This window comes from Oryctolagus cuniculus, chromosome 10, assembly GCF_964237555.1.
Source record: "Oryctolagus cuniculus chromosome 10, mOryCun1.1, whole genome shotgun sequence".
NCBI lineage: Eukaryota > Metazoa > Chordata > Mammalia > Lagomorpha > Leporidae > Oryctolagus > Oryctolagus cuniculus.
In genome coordinates, this window is record NC_091441.1 from 101,971,085 (window position 1) to 101,988,334 (window position 17,250).

General features: G+C 54.7%; 1 protein-coding gene across 1 annotated transcript in view; it reads left to right on the forward strand.

The window, feature by feature from the left end:
• Nucleotides 1–17,244, forward strand: part of LOC100350250 (uncharacterized) — a 62,608-nt gene extending 45,364 nt beyond the window's left edge. Inside the window, exons 10-22 of the mRNA XM_070049826.1 lie at nt 1,552–1,776; nt 1,925–2,081; nt 2,392–2,654; nt 3,400–3,560; nt 4,131–4,398; nt 5,831–5,895; nt 6,181–6,213; nt 9,079–9,304; nt 9,483–9,707; nt 9,896–10,052; nt 10,399–10,661; nt 11,403–11,563; nt 13,383–17,244. Of these exons, the coding sequence (XP_069905927.1) occupies nt 1,552–1,776; nt 1,925–2,081; nt 2,392–2,654; nt 3,400–3,560; nt 4,131–4,398; nt 5,831–5,895; nt 6,181–6,213; nt 9,079–9,304; nt 9,483–9,707; nt 9,896–10,052; nt 10,399–10,661; nt 11,403–11,563; nt 13,383–13,619 (2,441 nt within the window). The 3' untranslated portion in view covers nt 13,620–17,244. The remainder of the gene's footprint in view (nt 1–1,551; nt 1,777–1,924; nt 2,082–2,391; nt 2,655–3,399; nt 3,561–4,130; nt 4,399–5,830; nt 5,896–6,180; nt 6,214–9,078; nt 9,305–9,482; nt 9,708–9,895; nt 10,053–10,398; nt 10,662–11,402; nt 11,564–13,382) is intronic.
• Nucleotides 17,245–17,250: the final 6 nt, after the last annotated feature.

Sequence of the window (17,250 nt, forward strand, 5' to 3'; positions counted from 1 at the left end):
TTCTGATGGTCAAAGCTATAAATCCCTTTCTAGGACTGCTATATGAGGGTTTAAAAATGAATGAAAGATAAGTTTATTTTAATGCAAAAATTTTGAAATCCATGCATAGTTTTTTTTTTTTTTTTTTTTTTTTTTTTTTTTTTTGACAGGCAGAGTGGACAGTGAGAGAGAGAGAGACAGAGAGAAAGGTCTTCCTTTGCCATTGGTTCACCCTCCAATGGCTGCTGTGGCTGGTGCGCTGCGGCTGGTGCACCGCGCTGATCTGATGGCAGGAGCCAGGTGCTTCTCCTGGTCCCCCATGGGGTGCAGGGCCCAAGCACTTGGGCCATCCTCCACTGCACTCCCGGGCCACAGCAGAGAGCTGTCCTGGAAGAGGGGCAACCGGACAGAATCTGGCGCGCCGACCGGGACTAGAACCTGGTGTGCCGGCGCCGCTAGGCGGAGGATTAGCCTAGTGAGCCGCGGCGCTGGCCCCATGCATAGTTTTTTCAGAAGATACATTTTTCACCACCCCTTTGAGGTGCTGTTGTATGTATACCACATGTTGTAGTGCTTTTATTGGCAATCATCTCTAGTGTTTATTATTTTCTTTATGCTTTCCTTTTTAACAGAAGAGCTATTTAGAAGGGTTTTGGTTTTGTCCTACAAACATGGGGTTTTTATAAAATACTTAAAACATTGATTTTAAAAAAAGATTTATTTATTTGAAAGGCAGAGTTACAGAGCGAGAGAGAGCAAGGCAGAGAGATGCCTTCCATCCTCTGCAAAGTGTCATCCCAAATGGCCCCAACCTACAGGGCCCAGGGCGGGAGCCTGAAACTCCGTCCTCATCTCCAATGGTGGGTGGTGGGCCTCCAAGCACTGGGAACATTTTCCACTGCTTTCCCAAGCACAGTAGCAGGGAGCTGGATGGGAAGTGGAGCAGCCAGGACTCGAACAGGGCCCATATAGGTGGCAGCTTAACCCTCTGGGCCACAGCACTGGCTCCTTAACCAGCCTCTTACCTGGTTACGCGACGGCCCATTAAGGGCTCCAGTGCAGATTTTGACGATTTGGATAATCCAGGAAGATTCTGTCTTAAACTGTATTGGACTCAGTACATACTCACAATCCCTGCCTTGGAAGCACTACAAAAAATGTTTTTGGAGGGATAACCGGAGGTTGGGAATCTTGGGGGTTTTCCAGGGTGCCCTCAAAACACCTTCTCAGCACGAGCGCAGGGGCGCGCGCCGCCGCCAGGGGGCGCAAGGGAGGCTGTGGCGGTGCCTGTGGCAGTGTCCATGGCGTCCCTAGAGGTTCCCCGCGGGGGCTTCTTCCTGGGCCTCCTGCTGTGGCTCCAGCTGGCTCAGCCCATGCTCAGTGAGGCTCTGGGTGGGCGGGGAGAGGACGTGGCTGGGCCGGGCGGCGCACAGGGCCGGGGACTGGGAAGGTGGTGGGGATGGCGGTGGGGGTGTGGCGGGCACCACAGCCAGGAAGAAGAGGAGGAGGAAGAGGAGGAGGCCGAGGGGCGCCGGGTTCTCCTGTCTTCCTCGCTGGGCTGTTCTTCTGCAGGTGGGGGTTACCGAGCCAGTGAGGATTCCGAGGTGACCCTGCCGAGTCCAGAGCCCCTGGCACCCCCTGGACACCCAAAATCCCTCAGGATCTTGGAAGGCACTGCAGCTCCGGGGTCTTCAGCGCCGGCAGGGCCTGCGGGACCCCGGGTCAGGTCAGCACCCACAGGACGACAGGACTTGGAGCAGGCTGGGACGTCTCCAGCTGTGGAGCTGTTTCCTCGAGGTACTGCGTGGGGCCAGTTCTGTGGTGCGGGGTTGGAGAGATGGGAGCTCCCTGAGGGTAACCTGCTGCGCCCTGGGCGGCCCGGGTGGAGATGGCGGGGTGGGGGCGGCGGCTTCACTTCCGGTGCCCTCTCTACCGAGCCAATCAGCGTGCGGCAAGAGAACCATGAGGGTAGTGGGTGGAGCGCCGGCTACGAAGGAGAAGTGGCCCTGGCAGGTGAGCCTGCAGATCCATGATGAACACCAATGTGGCGGCTCCCTCATCGCCAGCAGATGGGTGCTGACTGCGGCCCACTGCATATTTGAGTGAGTGTGGCTCTTAACACGGTGCCCCAACCTGTCTGTTGTCCTGGAGCCAACTGTGTTCTCCTGATTGAGCTTCCTCTTTATCTGACAGAGGGCAATGCTCCCGTGGTTGCCCAGTCGGGCGGTCCCATGTGATGCTGCTGTTTATGGCCCACACGTGGGTCCCCACGGGCCACAGTGGTCAGGGGTCCTGGGAGGGGATGTGGTTTGGAGGGTAGGTGACTGATGACTGTCCTAGGAAGATGGGGCTGGGAAGGCGAGAGGCAGACTCTCTGGGATCCCTGTGAAGGCCCTGTCTTCTCCCCCACAGCCTTGAAGAATACACAGTGAGGCTAGGAGGCCGGATGATGCATGGTGATTCTGAACAGGCCGTTGTAATCCCGGTTGCAGACATTGTTTACCCTTCAGATTTTGATGAAACAACGTTTAGTCATGACATTGCACTTGCTGTGCTGGCCTTCTCTGTGAATTTCTCTTTGTACATCCAGCCTGTGTGCCTCCCTGAAAAATCTCTGAAAGTGAAAACTGGGACTCTGTGCTGGGTCACGGGATGGGGCCAACTGTCAGAGAGAGGTGAGACTGCCCAGCAGCGGGCTGTGGTGGGACAGCCTGGTGGCCTGGGTCAGCCTCCAGCCCCAGGCAGGGGAAAGGGGGCAATAGGTGAGCGGGTGGGTGGGGTGGGGAGCAGATGCTGCAGGGGGTCTTCTGCAGCTGGTTGAGATTCCTGTTGCTGTGCAGGACCTTCGGTGTGGGCGCCGGGTATGGTGGGTTCTCTCCAGGGGGGATTCCAGCTCGGGGGTGAGGGGCTGTGTGCCCTATGGAAGTAGTACCTGCCCTGGTGGGGTGGGCTGTGTGTCCCCAGGTGGGAGGTAGAAGGCAGAGCCACCCTGCCTGTGGGCTGCAGGGCCGCCTCTCCTTAGAGAAAGGCTGGGTGTGGTCCTCTTCAGGCAGTGCCTGTGTGAGAGTCGGATGCTGTTCTAGAAGGGAAAGATGCTCTGCTGACGTCAGGGCTGTCAGATCAGCACTGATGCTCGGAGGCAGACGCTGGGCCTTCCTTTCTCGGGCCGGCACGCCCTTGCCTCTCTCCCTGTATTTGTTCTTGCCTACACAGTGTTCATTGTGCTTCTGATCCCTCCCCTCCTTATATCACACCGGGACTGAGTTTTATCCTGTATTAAATGGGGACCCTATCCACTGCTTGCTTGCTGCTAAGGGGACATCTGTATGTGACACTGACCAGGACCCAGAGTGCGTACTGAGGGACCCTGTCCTGTTTCCATCATGCAGATCCACTAACTTCTAAATTATCTTTCTCTAGTTTCAACATCATTACCTATTATTCTTCAGGAAGCTGAGCTAAGCATTATTCGCTTTAAAGAGTGTAAAGCAATATTCCAGAAAACGTTGATTAAGTTTAGTAGATTGGTCAAGACAGGATCTCTCTGTGGCTACAATTCCCAAGGAAAGGATGCCTGTCAGGTCAGTTGCTTCCCCTGCACTGCTCTGCATTAAATTTGACTGAGTTTCCTCAGCCCTTGGCAGTAGGGCTTGAGCCATTGCCTAACCTTCCACTTACCCTTCGTCAAGTTAGTGGGACGTGAGCACAGCCACCAACTCTCCTGGGCTAGCCTGAGTGGATCCTTCAGACACTGCAGCTGAGTCTGTCAAGAGGGGCCAGGGCCAGGGCCAGGGCCAGGGCCAGGTGAATCTGGCTGGTGCTACCAGCAATGGCAAGTGCTGTTTTAGCTAATTCTGTGTAATAGGCAATGTGCTTGGACAAGCACTTTACTCATTATTGTCCTAGTGGGTGCATTTTCATTGTTTGTATTCAATTTGGGGAACACAGTCTTGAGTAGGTACATAATTTTGGTTTGTTGAAAATTGTCAGTTTTCAAATATATATTCACAAAAATCTCTGAGCCACAGGTCCGTTGAGGAGTCTGGGCATGCCCCGTAGGTACCTGATTGCTCAGTAGCTCGCTGTGTAGTCAGCCTGGTCTGATATGGATCTGTTCCATGCCTTCAGTTGGTTTCTTGCTCTTTCTATAGGGAGACTCTGGAGGACCCTTGGTCTGTGAACTTAATGGCTCGTGGATCCAGGTGGGGATCGTGAGCTGGGGTGTTGGCTGCGGCCGCCAAGGCCTTCCTGGAGTCTACACGGAAGTTAGTGTTTACATGGACTGGATCTATAAGAACATGAATCAGGCTTCCTGCCTGGACTCAACTGCCTTCCTCATTTTAAGCCTGTGTCTGGTGCTCTCTGTGGGCATCCTGGTGGCTCCATGGTCACTGCAGACCACTCCTCTCCTATTCCTGAGTTTCCACTAGGCTTTTTCTCCAGCCTCTCATGACATTTCACTATCCTTGCCTCAAATTCAAGTTGAGATCAGTTGACGCTGAGAACCTCTGTATAACAGAGTGTGGCAGAGACACTGGGTCCTGCAGTTTCCAAGCCTGATGCTCTGGTCACCTTCTTCAGCTAAGCCTCCATTGTTCTACCTGACTGGAAGGATGGAAATAGCCATTCCCAGTAGAAGACCAGTAAACAAGATCGTTGGACTAACATCTTGGCAAACATCTACCAAATAAGAGACATTGTCAATGCTGAAACACGCCCTAGACCTGGCTCTGGTTTTAGGACTCTTACCTGAGACTGGATCAAACCAGTCAGCTTGGCTATTGCTCAGATGGAGTGAAGGATGCATTGCTAAGACTACAGAGGTGTGAGACCCAGGACTTCCATATATGGTTCAATTGTTTCAATTGTCTGGGGCTGACAGAAGTACCCTGGCACCCCTGTATGGGCCACCCTACCAGAGAGAGCCTCTGCCATGCAGGATGTCATGGGGCAACAAAGTTTGGCACCCCCTTCCTAGTGCCCCGTTAATGATGTCCAGGGACAAATTACGCTGCGCTTAAACCAGCTATGGAGTGTGGAGACTTCAGATGTCAACTGAATAAATGTTTGCCATGTCTCTTGGGTCCTGAAGCTCTTTTGACCTGTGGGGTTTGCTTGTATGCAACATACTCTGTAGAGAGCTAGTTCACTATTTAGCTGAGGTTGATTATTCATGGTCTTCTTTCCCCTGGAAGAAACGGGTGAAGAGCTTCCTGTTGGGTTTGAGGGGTAGCCCCAGGCGGTGTGACCCGCAGCCTGTGTATTGTTGTCACCATCAGCATCTCTAGAGCAGGCAGGGTTGTAACACCACTTAGCAGCCTCTGCCTGCTCTCTCTGCTGCTCTGTAACAGATGGGGCTTGAGGGAGTCCCATGGGCTATGGGTTGGGCTGTGATTCCAAAGCACTGTGTCCCTGTGGGGAGGAGGATGAGTGGAAGGGGCATCTGTGTCTCAGTCCCCAACTAGTGTCCCTAGCTGGTGTCCCAGGCAATCCGGCTGGCTGCTGGTCATCTTAGGATTTGGCTCCTGAGCATGCGTCCGTCTCAGTTGGGCCAGCTTACAGAGGGCCTCAGCAAGCAGTCTGTGATAGTCCTACCTGGTGCCTGAGGGAGGCCAGGGTGGGCCCAAGTGCTTCCCCAACCCCACCTGGTTACAGCCAATCCCAGTAAATTCTTGGTCACATCCTTCTAGAAAAATGCCCACTGGCAGATGTAGAGCCTCAAGGCTTGCCACCTACCTCCAGTGTTATTGCAGATTTCTCTGCGGTTCATCTAGCTGACCTTTTCCCATGTTGGTCCTGTGCTGGCAGTGCCTGTATGGTTTCTCCTTTCCTTTTTACTCCCCCTCATCAGTTAAGCCCCCAAACAAGCCTCCCCTCCTCCAAGGAACCAGTCCGGACTTCACTGAGCTGTGTAAGGTGACATGCTTTCTTTTGGGCTACTCAGACTGGAGGTCCTGCATTTGTTAAATTTTCTGATTCCTCAGGTGGATGAAGACTTCCTTAAGGTCAAGGGACAGTGTGTAGTTGTTCACTGTCTTCCACCTGGCAGCTCCCAGCCTGGACTCTGTAGGAGTTAAGAATTATTTGGTGAATGAGAGAATGAGTGAATGATGGAGTAGATAAAGAGTACATGACCCTTCTTCCCCTACTCCTCCCTCTCTCTGCCCTCTCAACTCATGCTCTGTCCCCATTCCTTTCCAGGTTGTCTCAGAGAAGAAGAAAGAGCACAACAGGGTGGGAAGGTTACAGTCCCCGAGGTAGGAGAAGCCCCAGGCTCTGGAAAGTTAGGGTTGCAGATGGGGTGCCCTTTGGTCTGTGAATGTTAGAGCATCTGTCTTGTTGGAGGGGACTCAATCAGTTATAGAATCTTGGTGACCAAGAAACAGCTGTGGTCACCAAGAAAGACAGGCATGGATCCCAGAGACCTGAACACCAAGGGCCAGATGAATGTTAGCAGTGTTAAAAACAGACTGGATTGTCTTTGACTGATCAGGCAGTGGTCTGTGGCAACAAATCGGAGGTGGATCCCACGTGGGAGGACAGAGATGGTCATTAGGAGGACCTTGGGTAAGGGCTTGGAGGCTGGGTAGACAGCCTCTGGGAGACACAGGTGACTGGCAGGGGAGAAAGGTCAAGTGGCAGAGAGTGAGTTCTAAGAACACTGCACTCTGGGAAAGGAGGCACAGCAGTCACACAAGCCAGTGGGCCGCCCATCTCTAGGGGCGAGTGACATACAGCAAGTGAGCATTTTGAGTGCCCAGATGGTGGGTGTTAGATCTGTTTTCTATCAAAAGAAACTGGGGGTTCTTGGAGAAGTGGCTCAGAAAAGTACAGGTGTGGAACAGGAGTGTGTGAAATGGACCTGAAACATCCTGGCACAGCAGAGAGCAAGAGAGCTTCCCCAGGACCCCAGTAGAAGAGGCACCTGGAGTGGGGTGTGGTGTTCTAGCTCTGTAGAGATTCACATCCACTCTCAGCTTCTAGAGACAGTCACAAGAAGTGCACTGCACCACGAGCAACACTCTCCCTCCAGACTACGTTCTTTTCGGGGGCTGCCCATGGCAACTGATTGGTGTATGGAGAAGTAAAAACCCAGCCTTAGTCCTTCAACCGGGGACAAGTTGGAAGGGCCTCTTGAGGAACTAACTGGGATCTCAGGAGCAACTCCCTTGTTCCTCAGCTCCTCCCAATGCCCAGAACTGTCCCACTTACTCCCTTACAGGTGTAACACTCAGTAGCTGTCCTCAGCCAACCACCGCACACCATTATCTCTCAGAGTATGTGTCCAGGAAACCCAATCTAGGATCCTCTGCCTGGCAAGAGTTGGGAAAACTTGGCCTTCAGGAAACGCCTCAGGGATCTCTTGCTGTGCAGGAAATCACCACGAGGTCAGTGGCTCAAGACTACACAGTGCATTGTAGTTCCTCACCATTGTTCAAAACTTCTTATTTGCAAATTTAGCAATTGGCTGAACTTTCTACGTACTGTCACCAAAGTCAGTACTCATGGTGCTTTTGTGTCCATTTGTGGACATACACAGAGCATTGGAAAAGTTTTCATGGTCACATTGACTATATGGCTAATGAACTTCATCATTGGCATGCATTGCCTGTTCCTTCAGCTCTCACAGGATGAACAAGTATCTTTTATCGTCATCTCTTACTGTCATGTTTTTTTTTTTTTCCATTTTGTGGTTCTTCTCACTTGATATTTGGTGTTTGAAAGGGCCCAAGTGCACTGCTGACTGCTCCCTGTTCCTATGTGCAAGAATGCTGTGAAATGCCTCAGGCATAAAAGAGGTGTGTTAAGTGTGTTTTGCTCAGGAATGAGTTATAGTTATCTCAGGCGTAAGTTTAATGGTCCACAGAGTATGTTAAGTGATCTTTTTTCTAAAAAATTAGTCATTTAACTTGAAAAGCAGAGAGAGAAACAGTATAAGAAACAATGAAAGAGAGGACTCTCATCTTCTGTTTGATTCCTCAATTGCTCACAATGGTCCAGGCTGACACTGGGAGACTGCACCTGACTATAGGTGCCCCACATGGGTGGTAGGAGCCAAGCCATTGAGTCATCATCTGTTGCCTCCTGTGGTAAACATTAACACCAGGCTGAAATCAGCAGTGGAGGCAGGACTTGAACACAGATACTCTGACATAAGATGCAAGTGTCTGACCAGCATCTTAAATGATACCCCAAATGCTGGCCTGTTAAAGAGGTTTCTTTATGGGGAACATATGTAAACAAAGGTTATTTGGTGCTGGTTTGAGGAGACTGTTTTGAGTAAGCAATTATTTCTGTATTTCCACTGGGAGCAAATTTCCTGTAGTTGCTAACCCAGTGCCCCGGTGACTTTATGAATCATCGCTGCTGTGGGTTAGAAGATTCAAGTGTGTTTCCTAGAGTTTTGCTGGTTAGTTGGGCAGTTGCGCTGTTCTAGGCTGAGCTCCCTGCCATGGCGGCATTCCTGTGATAGCTCCGCTGGAGCTAGGATGTTCCAAGTGGGCCTTGCTCACCAGGCAGTGGTGCTGTGGGAGCATGGAGGGGAGGGGCCTCGGTATCCTGCAGTGGGCATGACAGGTGGGCTCAGGACTCAGGTGTTTCAAGCATGTTAAAAGAGAAGCTGCAAAGCTTCTGAATGCTAAGTTCATGAGTTACACACTTCCCTTCTACCACGCTCTGTTGGACAGAGCATGTCCCAAAGCCCGCTCACAAGCAGTGCCTGTGAAGAACTAAGTTCTGTTTCTTGGTGAGCATAGGGGGTTCTGAGGCCAGGTTTCCTGACCCACGACAGTGAAGGCGATACTGAAGAGCAGTGAAACCACACAATATGGCAGCATTCACAGCCTCTGTGGGTTGCATTTGTTGAGCCGGGTTGTCGGCATGGGATGGTCCCTCTGTGATGCTGACGTCAGCTGCATAGCTGTTCTGGGTGGTGTTGGGAGCACTTTTCCTTTACCAGACGTGAGCCTGCAAACAGCCATGTAGAACCCATGAGTGAAATGGTGTGGTGTGGAGCTTCCTGGGGCGGGGAGGTGTTTCCACTGCAGCCCGTGAGGTTAATCACGTATTCGAAGTCCCGTCCTTCACAGCATTACCTAGACGGGTTATGGATCTCCTAAGGGGGATCGGGATCAGGAATCCTGGGAGAGCAGAGTTCCCTTGACCCCTGACCCCACGTTCCCGCCAACACGAGTGCAGGGGCACGCGCCGCCGCCAGGGGGCGCAAAGGAGGCTGTGGCAGTGCCCATGGCGTCCCTAGAGGGTCCCCGCAGGGGCTTCTTCCTGTGCCTCCTGCTGTGGCTCCAGCTGGCTCAGCCCGTGCTCAGTGAGGCTCTGGGTGGGCGGGGAGAGGACGTGGCTGGGCTGGGCGGCGCACAGGGCCGGGGACGCGGAAAGAGGTGGGAGTGTGGCGGGCACCACAAGCCAGGAAGAGGAGGAGGAGGAGGAGGCCGTCGAGGGGGCGCTGGGCTCTCCTAACTTCCTGTTGGGCTGTTCTTCTGCAGATGTGGGTTACCGAGCCAACAAGGATTCCGAGGTGACCCTGCCGAGCCCAGAGCCCCTGTTACCCCCAGGATACCCGAAATGCCCCGGGAATCCAAAAGGCATTGCAGCTCCGGGGTCTTCAGCCCCAGCTGGGCCTGTGGGACCCCAGGCCACATCAGCACCCACAGGGCGACAAGACTTGTGGCGTTCTGGGGCCTCTCCGCCTGTGGAGCTGTTTCCTCGAGGTACTGCGTGGGGCCAGGTCTGTAGGGGCGGAGCCTGGCTGGGGAGGTTGTGGAGCCGGAGTCTTGCTGTGGCGTTCCAGAGATGGGAGCTCCCTGAGGGTAACCTGCTGTGCCCTGGCGGCCTGGGTGGAGATGGTGGGTTGGGGGGCGGCAGGTTCACTTCCGGTGCTCTCTACCGAGCCAATCAGCGTGCGGCAAAAGAATCATGAAGATAGTGGGTGGAGTGCCGGCTCCAGAGAGGCGATGGCCCTGGCAGGTGATCGTGCAGTCATTCAATATACATGTGTGTGGAGGCTCCCTCATCTCCAGCAGGGTGGTCCTGACAGCAGCCCACTGCGTATCTACGTGAGTATTTGGGGAAGGTAACATGGGTCCTGATTTGTTGACCTGGAGCTGGGTTTCCTCCCTACCTCAGCCTCCTGTTCCTCACATAAAGCAGTGGGTGATGCCCCATAGTTATTGGGTTGGGGCGAGCCAGGATTAGGACAGATGTTGCTGCTGCTGCTCTGTGCCCATACATGGAGCCGCACAGCCCAGGGTGCTCCAAGGTCCTGGGAGGGGGTGTGGTTTGAGGTGGACATGGCTGAAGGCTGTCATGGAGGATGGGGCCAGGTGAAAAGACACTGGAATTGTGAAGAGGAGTAGGTAGCCCCTCCCAGAATTCTGTGAAGACTCTGTGCTTTCTCCACAGCCATCGGCAATATTCGGTGAAGTTGGGAACCACAAAGATATACTCTCCGGACCCAAATGCTGTGGTGGTACCTGTTCAACATGTCGCTATCCATCAGAAATACCGAGTTGACATTTTGACGCATGACATTGCACTTGCTGTGCTGGCCTACTCCGTGAATTTCTCTTCGTACATCCAGCCTGTGTGCTTAGCAGAGAAGCTGATGGAAGTGAAAGCTGGGACCCCATGCTGGGTCACGGGATGGGGCCGAACAATAGGAATAAGTAAGATTGATGGGCAGGATGTGGTGGGGCAGCCTGGTGGTCTGGGTCAGCCTCCAGCCCCAGGCAGGGGAAAGGGGGCGATAGGTGAGAGGGTGGGTGGGGTGGGGAGCAGATGCTGCAGGGGGTCTTCTGCAGCTGGTTGAGATTCCTGTTGCTGTGCAGGACCTTGGGTGTGGGCGCCGGGTATGGTGGGTTCTCTCCAGGGGGGATTCCAGCTCGGGGGCGAGGGCTGTGTGCCCTATGGAGCTGCCCCTCACTAGAAGCACCTGCCCCGGTGGGGTGGGCTGTGTGTCCCCAGGTGGGAGGCCAAGGCAGAGCCACCCTGCCTGTGGGCTGCAGGGCCGCCTCTCCTTAGAGAAAGGCTGGGTGTGGTCCTCTTCAGGCAGTGCCTGTGTGAGAGTCGGATGCTGTTCTAGAAGGGAAAGATGCTCTGCTGACGTCAGGGCTGTCAGATCAGCACTGATGCTCGGAGGCAGACGCTGGGCCTTCCTTTCTCGGACCGGCACGCCCTTGCCTCTCTCCCAAGTGTTCTTCCATCTGTGGTCATGGGGGTGCTCTTACCCCTCCTCATCGGAGGCACACTGGGCCTGAGTGTCCTTCTGTGTGAATGGAGACCACGGCCCCTGCCCTGCCTCATCTGTGTGCATCAGTGTAACCACCATTGTCAGGCCCCAGATGGGTGCTGAGGGTCCTGTCCTGTCCCAGGGGCACAGCCCACAACTTCTCAGTGGTCTTTCCCAGGGGCATCACCAAAACCAGATGACCTTCGAGAGCTGGAGGTGTACATTTTTGACACTGATGATTGTAAAATGAAGATCAATGAAGCTGTGGGATGCTATGGAATGGGTGTGCGGAAAGGGATGATGTGTGCCTACCGACAACAGCGTCAAAGTGTATGCTGGGTCAGTCCGTGTGTGGTTTGCTTGTCCCTCTTCCCTAGGGCCATGGCCTAGTTGGTGGCATCTCCCCCACTCACCCCTCGGTTAAGGACAATCATGGCAGAAACCCGCCCTGTCTCCAGGAGTTGTCAGTTGTGTTCCTCCCATAGGGAGCAGCCTTTGCTGCCTGAGGGCCCTGTGGGTGGGTGGGCAGTGGGGCGGGCAATGCTGATGCCCACTTGTGTGCAGTGAGATCCTCCAGTGTGGCTGTCACCATGCAGCGTGAGCATTAACCCTGTTATCAGTTAACCCCGCCCAACCCTGCAGCCCAAATGTCAGAAACCGTTGTACCCACATGGAAGGTGAGATCCAGGACAAGGTTCAGGGTCTTCCTGTAGTGTCTGTGGGACCCCAGGCTCGCACTCTGCCCTCAGCCCAGCGACTCTGCGAAGGCAGCACTTGAGCAGGCTCTTAGAGGAGGGGGGTCTGGTTTCTCGGCTAGAGAACGGCCCAGCAGGGACGGGGGCCGGTGTGGACAGAGGCTCCGAGTTCTGCAGGAGAATCGCTTTTCTAGAAAACTTTTTTTTTTTTTTTAAGTTTATTTTTTTATTTAATTGAAAGGCAGAGGTACACAGACATGGGGACAAACAGGGAGATCTTCTGTCTGCTGTTTTACTCCCAAAATGGCCACAGTGGCCAGGGCTAGGCCATCTGGAAGCAAGGAGTTAGGAGCTTCTTTCAGGTCACCCAAGTGATTGCAGGGGTCCAAGCACCTTGGCCATCTTCCACTGCTTTCTCTGGTGCACTAACGGGGAGCTTGAGTGGAAGTGCAGCAGCCTGATCGAACCCCCAGCCCATATGTGATGCTCACGTCACAGGCAGAGACTTAACCCCCTATGCCGCAGGGTGTAGGGAAGCTTTTATTTTTACCATTGTGGGCAACGAGGCCTGAGGAGGTGGGTTGCGGTGGGAGGTGGTTGCAGCCTGCAGAGCCGAGTCCGGGTTTGCAGTTTCGTTCTGCAGGAAGCACAGGTGGGGCCGGGTAGGCGCGTGCAGGGCAACCTTGCAGAGCAGCGGCTGCCTTAGAGGGGCGCCAGGGGCTGCCGTCCAGGAGCTCGTTGTCATCGTGGCGCAGTGACGGGCAGTGCAGGCTGGGCTGTGCTCCAGGCTGACAGTGGCGGCCTGCGGGGGAGAGGACGGGGTGCGGGAGAGGCGGAGGGAGGCCCTGGTTTTCTCCTGGAGGGGTTTGCCGGTGAGACCGAGGGCCAGCTTTGGGGAGGGACAGGCAGAGTTGTGCTGGAGGAGGGGGCTGGGCAGGGGTCAGGGTCTTGGCGGCAGGGGGGCTGATGTGGGGAGGGTGTGGGGCTCCTGGCTTGGTGGCAGGGAGAGAATGAGGTGGAGGTAAGGGTTAGGCCCTTCCTTGCATGGAGACCTGCAAAATACTGAGCAGCCTTGGAGCCTGAGGATGCCGGTGAGAGTAGGCGCTGCCTGGGAGCCACAGTGGGGTTGGCTCTGCGGTGGTCCACGCTGCAGTGTTACAGCATGAGTGGCAGGGTCGGGGGTTAAAGTAGGGCCCTCAGCGCCACGTTTTGTGTGTTTTGGGGATACCTATGGGTTTGGTGTCTCATGTCCGTGTCCCTGAGCAGCAGGAAGGAGAAGCATTCCTCCCAGGAGTTAGTTTCCCATCAGCTTTAATCTCCAGTTACTGAATCCTGCACGTGGAGGGCCCATGCGGTGTGTGGTGATGCCCCAGCGTGCCGTGTCCCTGTGCCTGCAAGTGTAGCCATCTTGTTGGTGGAAATCTCTTCCGTCCTTTGAGGTCATTTGTTTTTCCTTTGTTTAGGGTGATTCCGGAGGCCCTCTGGTCTGTGAATTCAACGAGACGTGGATTCAGGTGGGAATTGTGAGCTGGGGTGTGGATTGTGGTGATGCTCCCCTTCCGACAATGTTCACGGATGTTAGCGAGTTTAGGGACTGGATGCAGTTCATCTTAAGTCAGGCTCCGTGCGTGCATTCCGTGGGGGTCTGCCTAGTGCTCCTGGGCCTGGTGCTGCTGCTGGCCGTGCCGGTGACCCGGTGACCTCCTCTGCCCACTCCCCCCTGCTTCCCAGCCCCCACTTCCGTGTCCCCCAGCCCCCAGCATCCTCCCCTTCCTTCTCGGTGTCCTTGCCTCAAGCTCAGGTCGGCAGCCGTGGGCTCTGTGGAGATCACACAGCACCGTGTGCACGGACACCGGGTCCCGCCGGCTGCCTCTGCTGGTGACCTGGTGACCTGGTCTCCTGCGGGGCCGGGCTGCCCTGGCTGCGCTCTGCCTGCTGGGCAGGAAGGGGTGAAGTGATGCTGCCGAGAAGACGGCTCCCCTGCCCGGTGGAGCCGCTGACCGCCTGCCGTCCTGGGGAGCGTCTGGCATGAGCAGAGGCGTCACCAGGAGTGAGCCAAGCCCCAGACGTGGCTCCGGTTCTGGGCTCTCACCCGAGACTTTGTCAGGCGGTCAGCGTGGGCTGCTCGGAGGGAGTGAAGCAGGCACTGCCAGATCCGTGCAGATGCGTGGGGCCTGAGCTCTGCCTCTGGCTCAGCTGTCTGGGGCTGGAGAAGTCCCCTGCCCCCAGCGGGGACCCACCGTCACGGAGAGGCTCAGCCTCCCAGGCCTTCTCAGGGCACCCCTTCCTCAGGGCCCCAGTGCCACATCCAGGGACGCCCCAGGTTTTGTTGAGGCATCGTGTTTGTAGAGGCCGCAGATGTCATGAATAAATGTTTGCTGAGTGTCCCGTGTGTTCCGAGGCTCGGCTCGTCTGGGCAGGTCAGTGCTCCATAGAGAGTGAGCTCCTGTTCACCTCGGGAAGATGTGCTGGTCCTCGTTATTATGGAAGATTTCTGTGAGGGACCGTCTGCGTTCTCTGACACGTGGCCCCTGGCGCTGTGAGCGCAGCTGTGTCGTGTTTTAGCTGTCCGTGGCTCTAAGCTGGCAGGCTTGTTGCTGTGTTTAGCAGCCTCTGCAGTGAGGACAGGACAGTAAGGGGGACAGAGTTGGGACATGGCACACACGGGTGCCTTGTGCCTCTCCCTGCTGCACTGTAGTAGATGTGCCTGAGGGAGCACCACGGGCTATGGGCTGGACCTTGATCCCTAGGTGCTGGTACCTGTGGGGAGGAGGGTGGGAGGAAGAGTTCCCTGTGGCAGAGAGAAGGCTTTGTGCCTCTTACTCCCCAGCTAGCGTCCCGAGTCACATGTTGGCCGCCAGTACCCCAGCCTTTATCTCCCAAGATCATGTCTGTCTCAGTCATTGCCAGAAAGCCCAGGTGTCAGAGGTCCTCGGCGGGAATCTGTGGCAGTCCTGCCTCTGCCTGAGGGAGGCTGGGGCTGCAACCCTCTGCTTTCGCACCCCCCAGTCACAGCTCATTCCAGGTCGTCCTACGTCTCATCAATCTAGAGAAATGCCCGTTAGCAGACATGGAGCCCAAGGCTGGCCGCCCACCTCCGATGTTATTCGTCCTCTCTCTCTGATACCTCCGGTTGGCCCCTTTCCATCTGGTACCTGTGCTGGCAGTGCCTCTGTGGTCTTCCCTTCCTTTTTGCTTCTGTGTCATCAGTTAAGCTGCAAAACAAGCCTTCCCTCCTCCTATGAGCCAGTGTGTACCTCACTGTGTGGTGTCAACTGACAGCAGTTTGTTTGGGTTCTTACTCTGTGTGCTTAGCTCACTGCTTATAGGTAGTCAAGGTTGCACCTCAAGGAAAGTTACAATTCCCTAATAATTTTTATCTTTTTTTTAAAACAAGATTTTATTTATTTCAGAGGTACAGTTATAGACAGAGAGAGGGAGAGACAGCGTGAAAGGTCTTCCATCTGCTGGTTCACTCTCTAAATGGCTGCAACAGCTGGAGCTGGTCTAATCCAAAGCCAGGAGCTTTATCCGGTCTCCCACATAGATGCAGGCGTCCAAGCACTTGGGCCATCCTCCACTTCCCTTCCAGCCCATACCAGGGAGCTGGATTGGAAGAGGAGCAGCTGGGACACGAAGTGGTAACCACATGAGATGCCAGTGCTGCAGGTGGTGGCTTAGCCGACTATGCTGCAGCGCCAGCCCCATGAAGTTTCTTTGTATGGGAACACACATAAACAAAGGTTACTTGCTGAGGGCTGATGAGAATTTTTTAAAAAAATATTCATTTATTTGTAAATAAGAGTTATAGAGGAAGGGAGGGAGGTGAACTAGAGAGAGAGAGAGAGAGAGAGAGCTCTTCCATCCACTGGTTTACTCTCCAAATGAGCACAATGGCTAGGGCTGTACCAGGAAGAAGCCAGGAGCCAGGAGCTTCATGTGGGTCTCCTGCATGGATGGCAGAGGTCCAAGTACTTGGGTCATCTTTTACTTCTTTCCCAGGCACATTAGTAGGGAGCTCGATGGGAAGTGGTACAGCTGGTACTCAGACCTGCACCCATGTGTATGTTGGTGCTGCAGTAGCAGCAGCTTAAGTCCCTAGGCCACGCCATGGCCTTGATGAGAATTTTGATCAGGGCCTCACAGGAACCTAACCCTATATTTCCACTGGGAGCAAAGTTCCTGTAGTTGCTAACCCAGTGCCCCGGTGACTTTATGAATCATCGCTGCTGTGAGTTAGAAGATTCAAGTGTGTTTCCTAGAGTTTTGCTGGTTAGTTGGGCAGTTGCGCTGTTCTAGGCTGAGCTCCCTGCCATGGCGGCATTCCTGTGATAGCTCCGCTGGGGCTAGGATGTTCCAAGTGGGCCTTGCTCACCAGGCAGTGGTGCTGTGGGAGCATGGAGGGGAGGGGCCTCGGTATCCTGCAGTGGGCATGACAGGTGGGCTCAGGACTCAGGTGTTTCAAGCATGTTAAAAGAGAAGCTGCAAAGCTTCTGAATGCTAAGTTCATGAGTTACACACTTCCCTTCTACCACGCTCTGTTGGACAGAGCGTGTCCCAAAGCCCGCTCACAAGCAGTGCCTGTGAAGAACTAAGTTCTGTTTCTTGGTGAGCATAGACAAGGTTCTGAGGCCAGATTTCCTGACCTATGACAGTGAGGGCGATACTGAAGAGCAGTGAAACCACACAATATGGCAACACTCACAGCCTCTGTGGGTTGCATTTGTTGAGCTGGGTTGTCGGCACAGGGATGGTCCCTCTGTGATGCTGACTTCAGCTACATGAATGTTCTGGGTGGTGTTGGGAGCACTTTTCCTTTACCAGACGTGAGCCTGCAAACAGCCATGTAGAACCCATGAGTGAAATGGTGTGGTGTGAAGCTTCGTGGGGCGGGGAGGTGTTTCCACTGCAGCCCGTGAGGTTAATCACGTATTCGAAGTCCCGTCCTTCACAGCATAACCTAGACGGGTTATGGATCTCCTAAGGGGGATCGGGATCAGGAATCCTGGGAGAGCAGCGTTCCCTTGACCCCTGACCCCACGTTCCCGCCAACACGAGTGCAGGGGCGCGTGCCGCCGCCAGGGGGCGCAAAGGAGTGTGTAGCGGTGCCCATGGCAAACCTAAAAGGTCTTCGTGGGGGCTTCTTCCTGTGCCTCCTGCTGTGGCTCCAGCTGGCTCAGCCCGTGCTCTGTGTGGCCGTAGGTGGGCGGGGAGAGGACGTGGCTGGGCCGGGCGGCACACAGGGCCGGGGATCCGGAAGGTGGTGGTAGTGTGGCGGGCACCACAAGCCAGGAGGAGGAGGAGAAGGCCTAGGAGTCGCCGGGCTCTCTT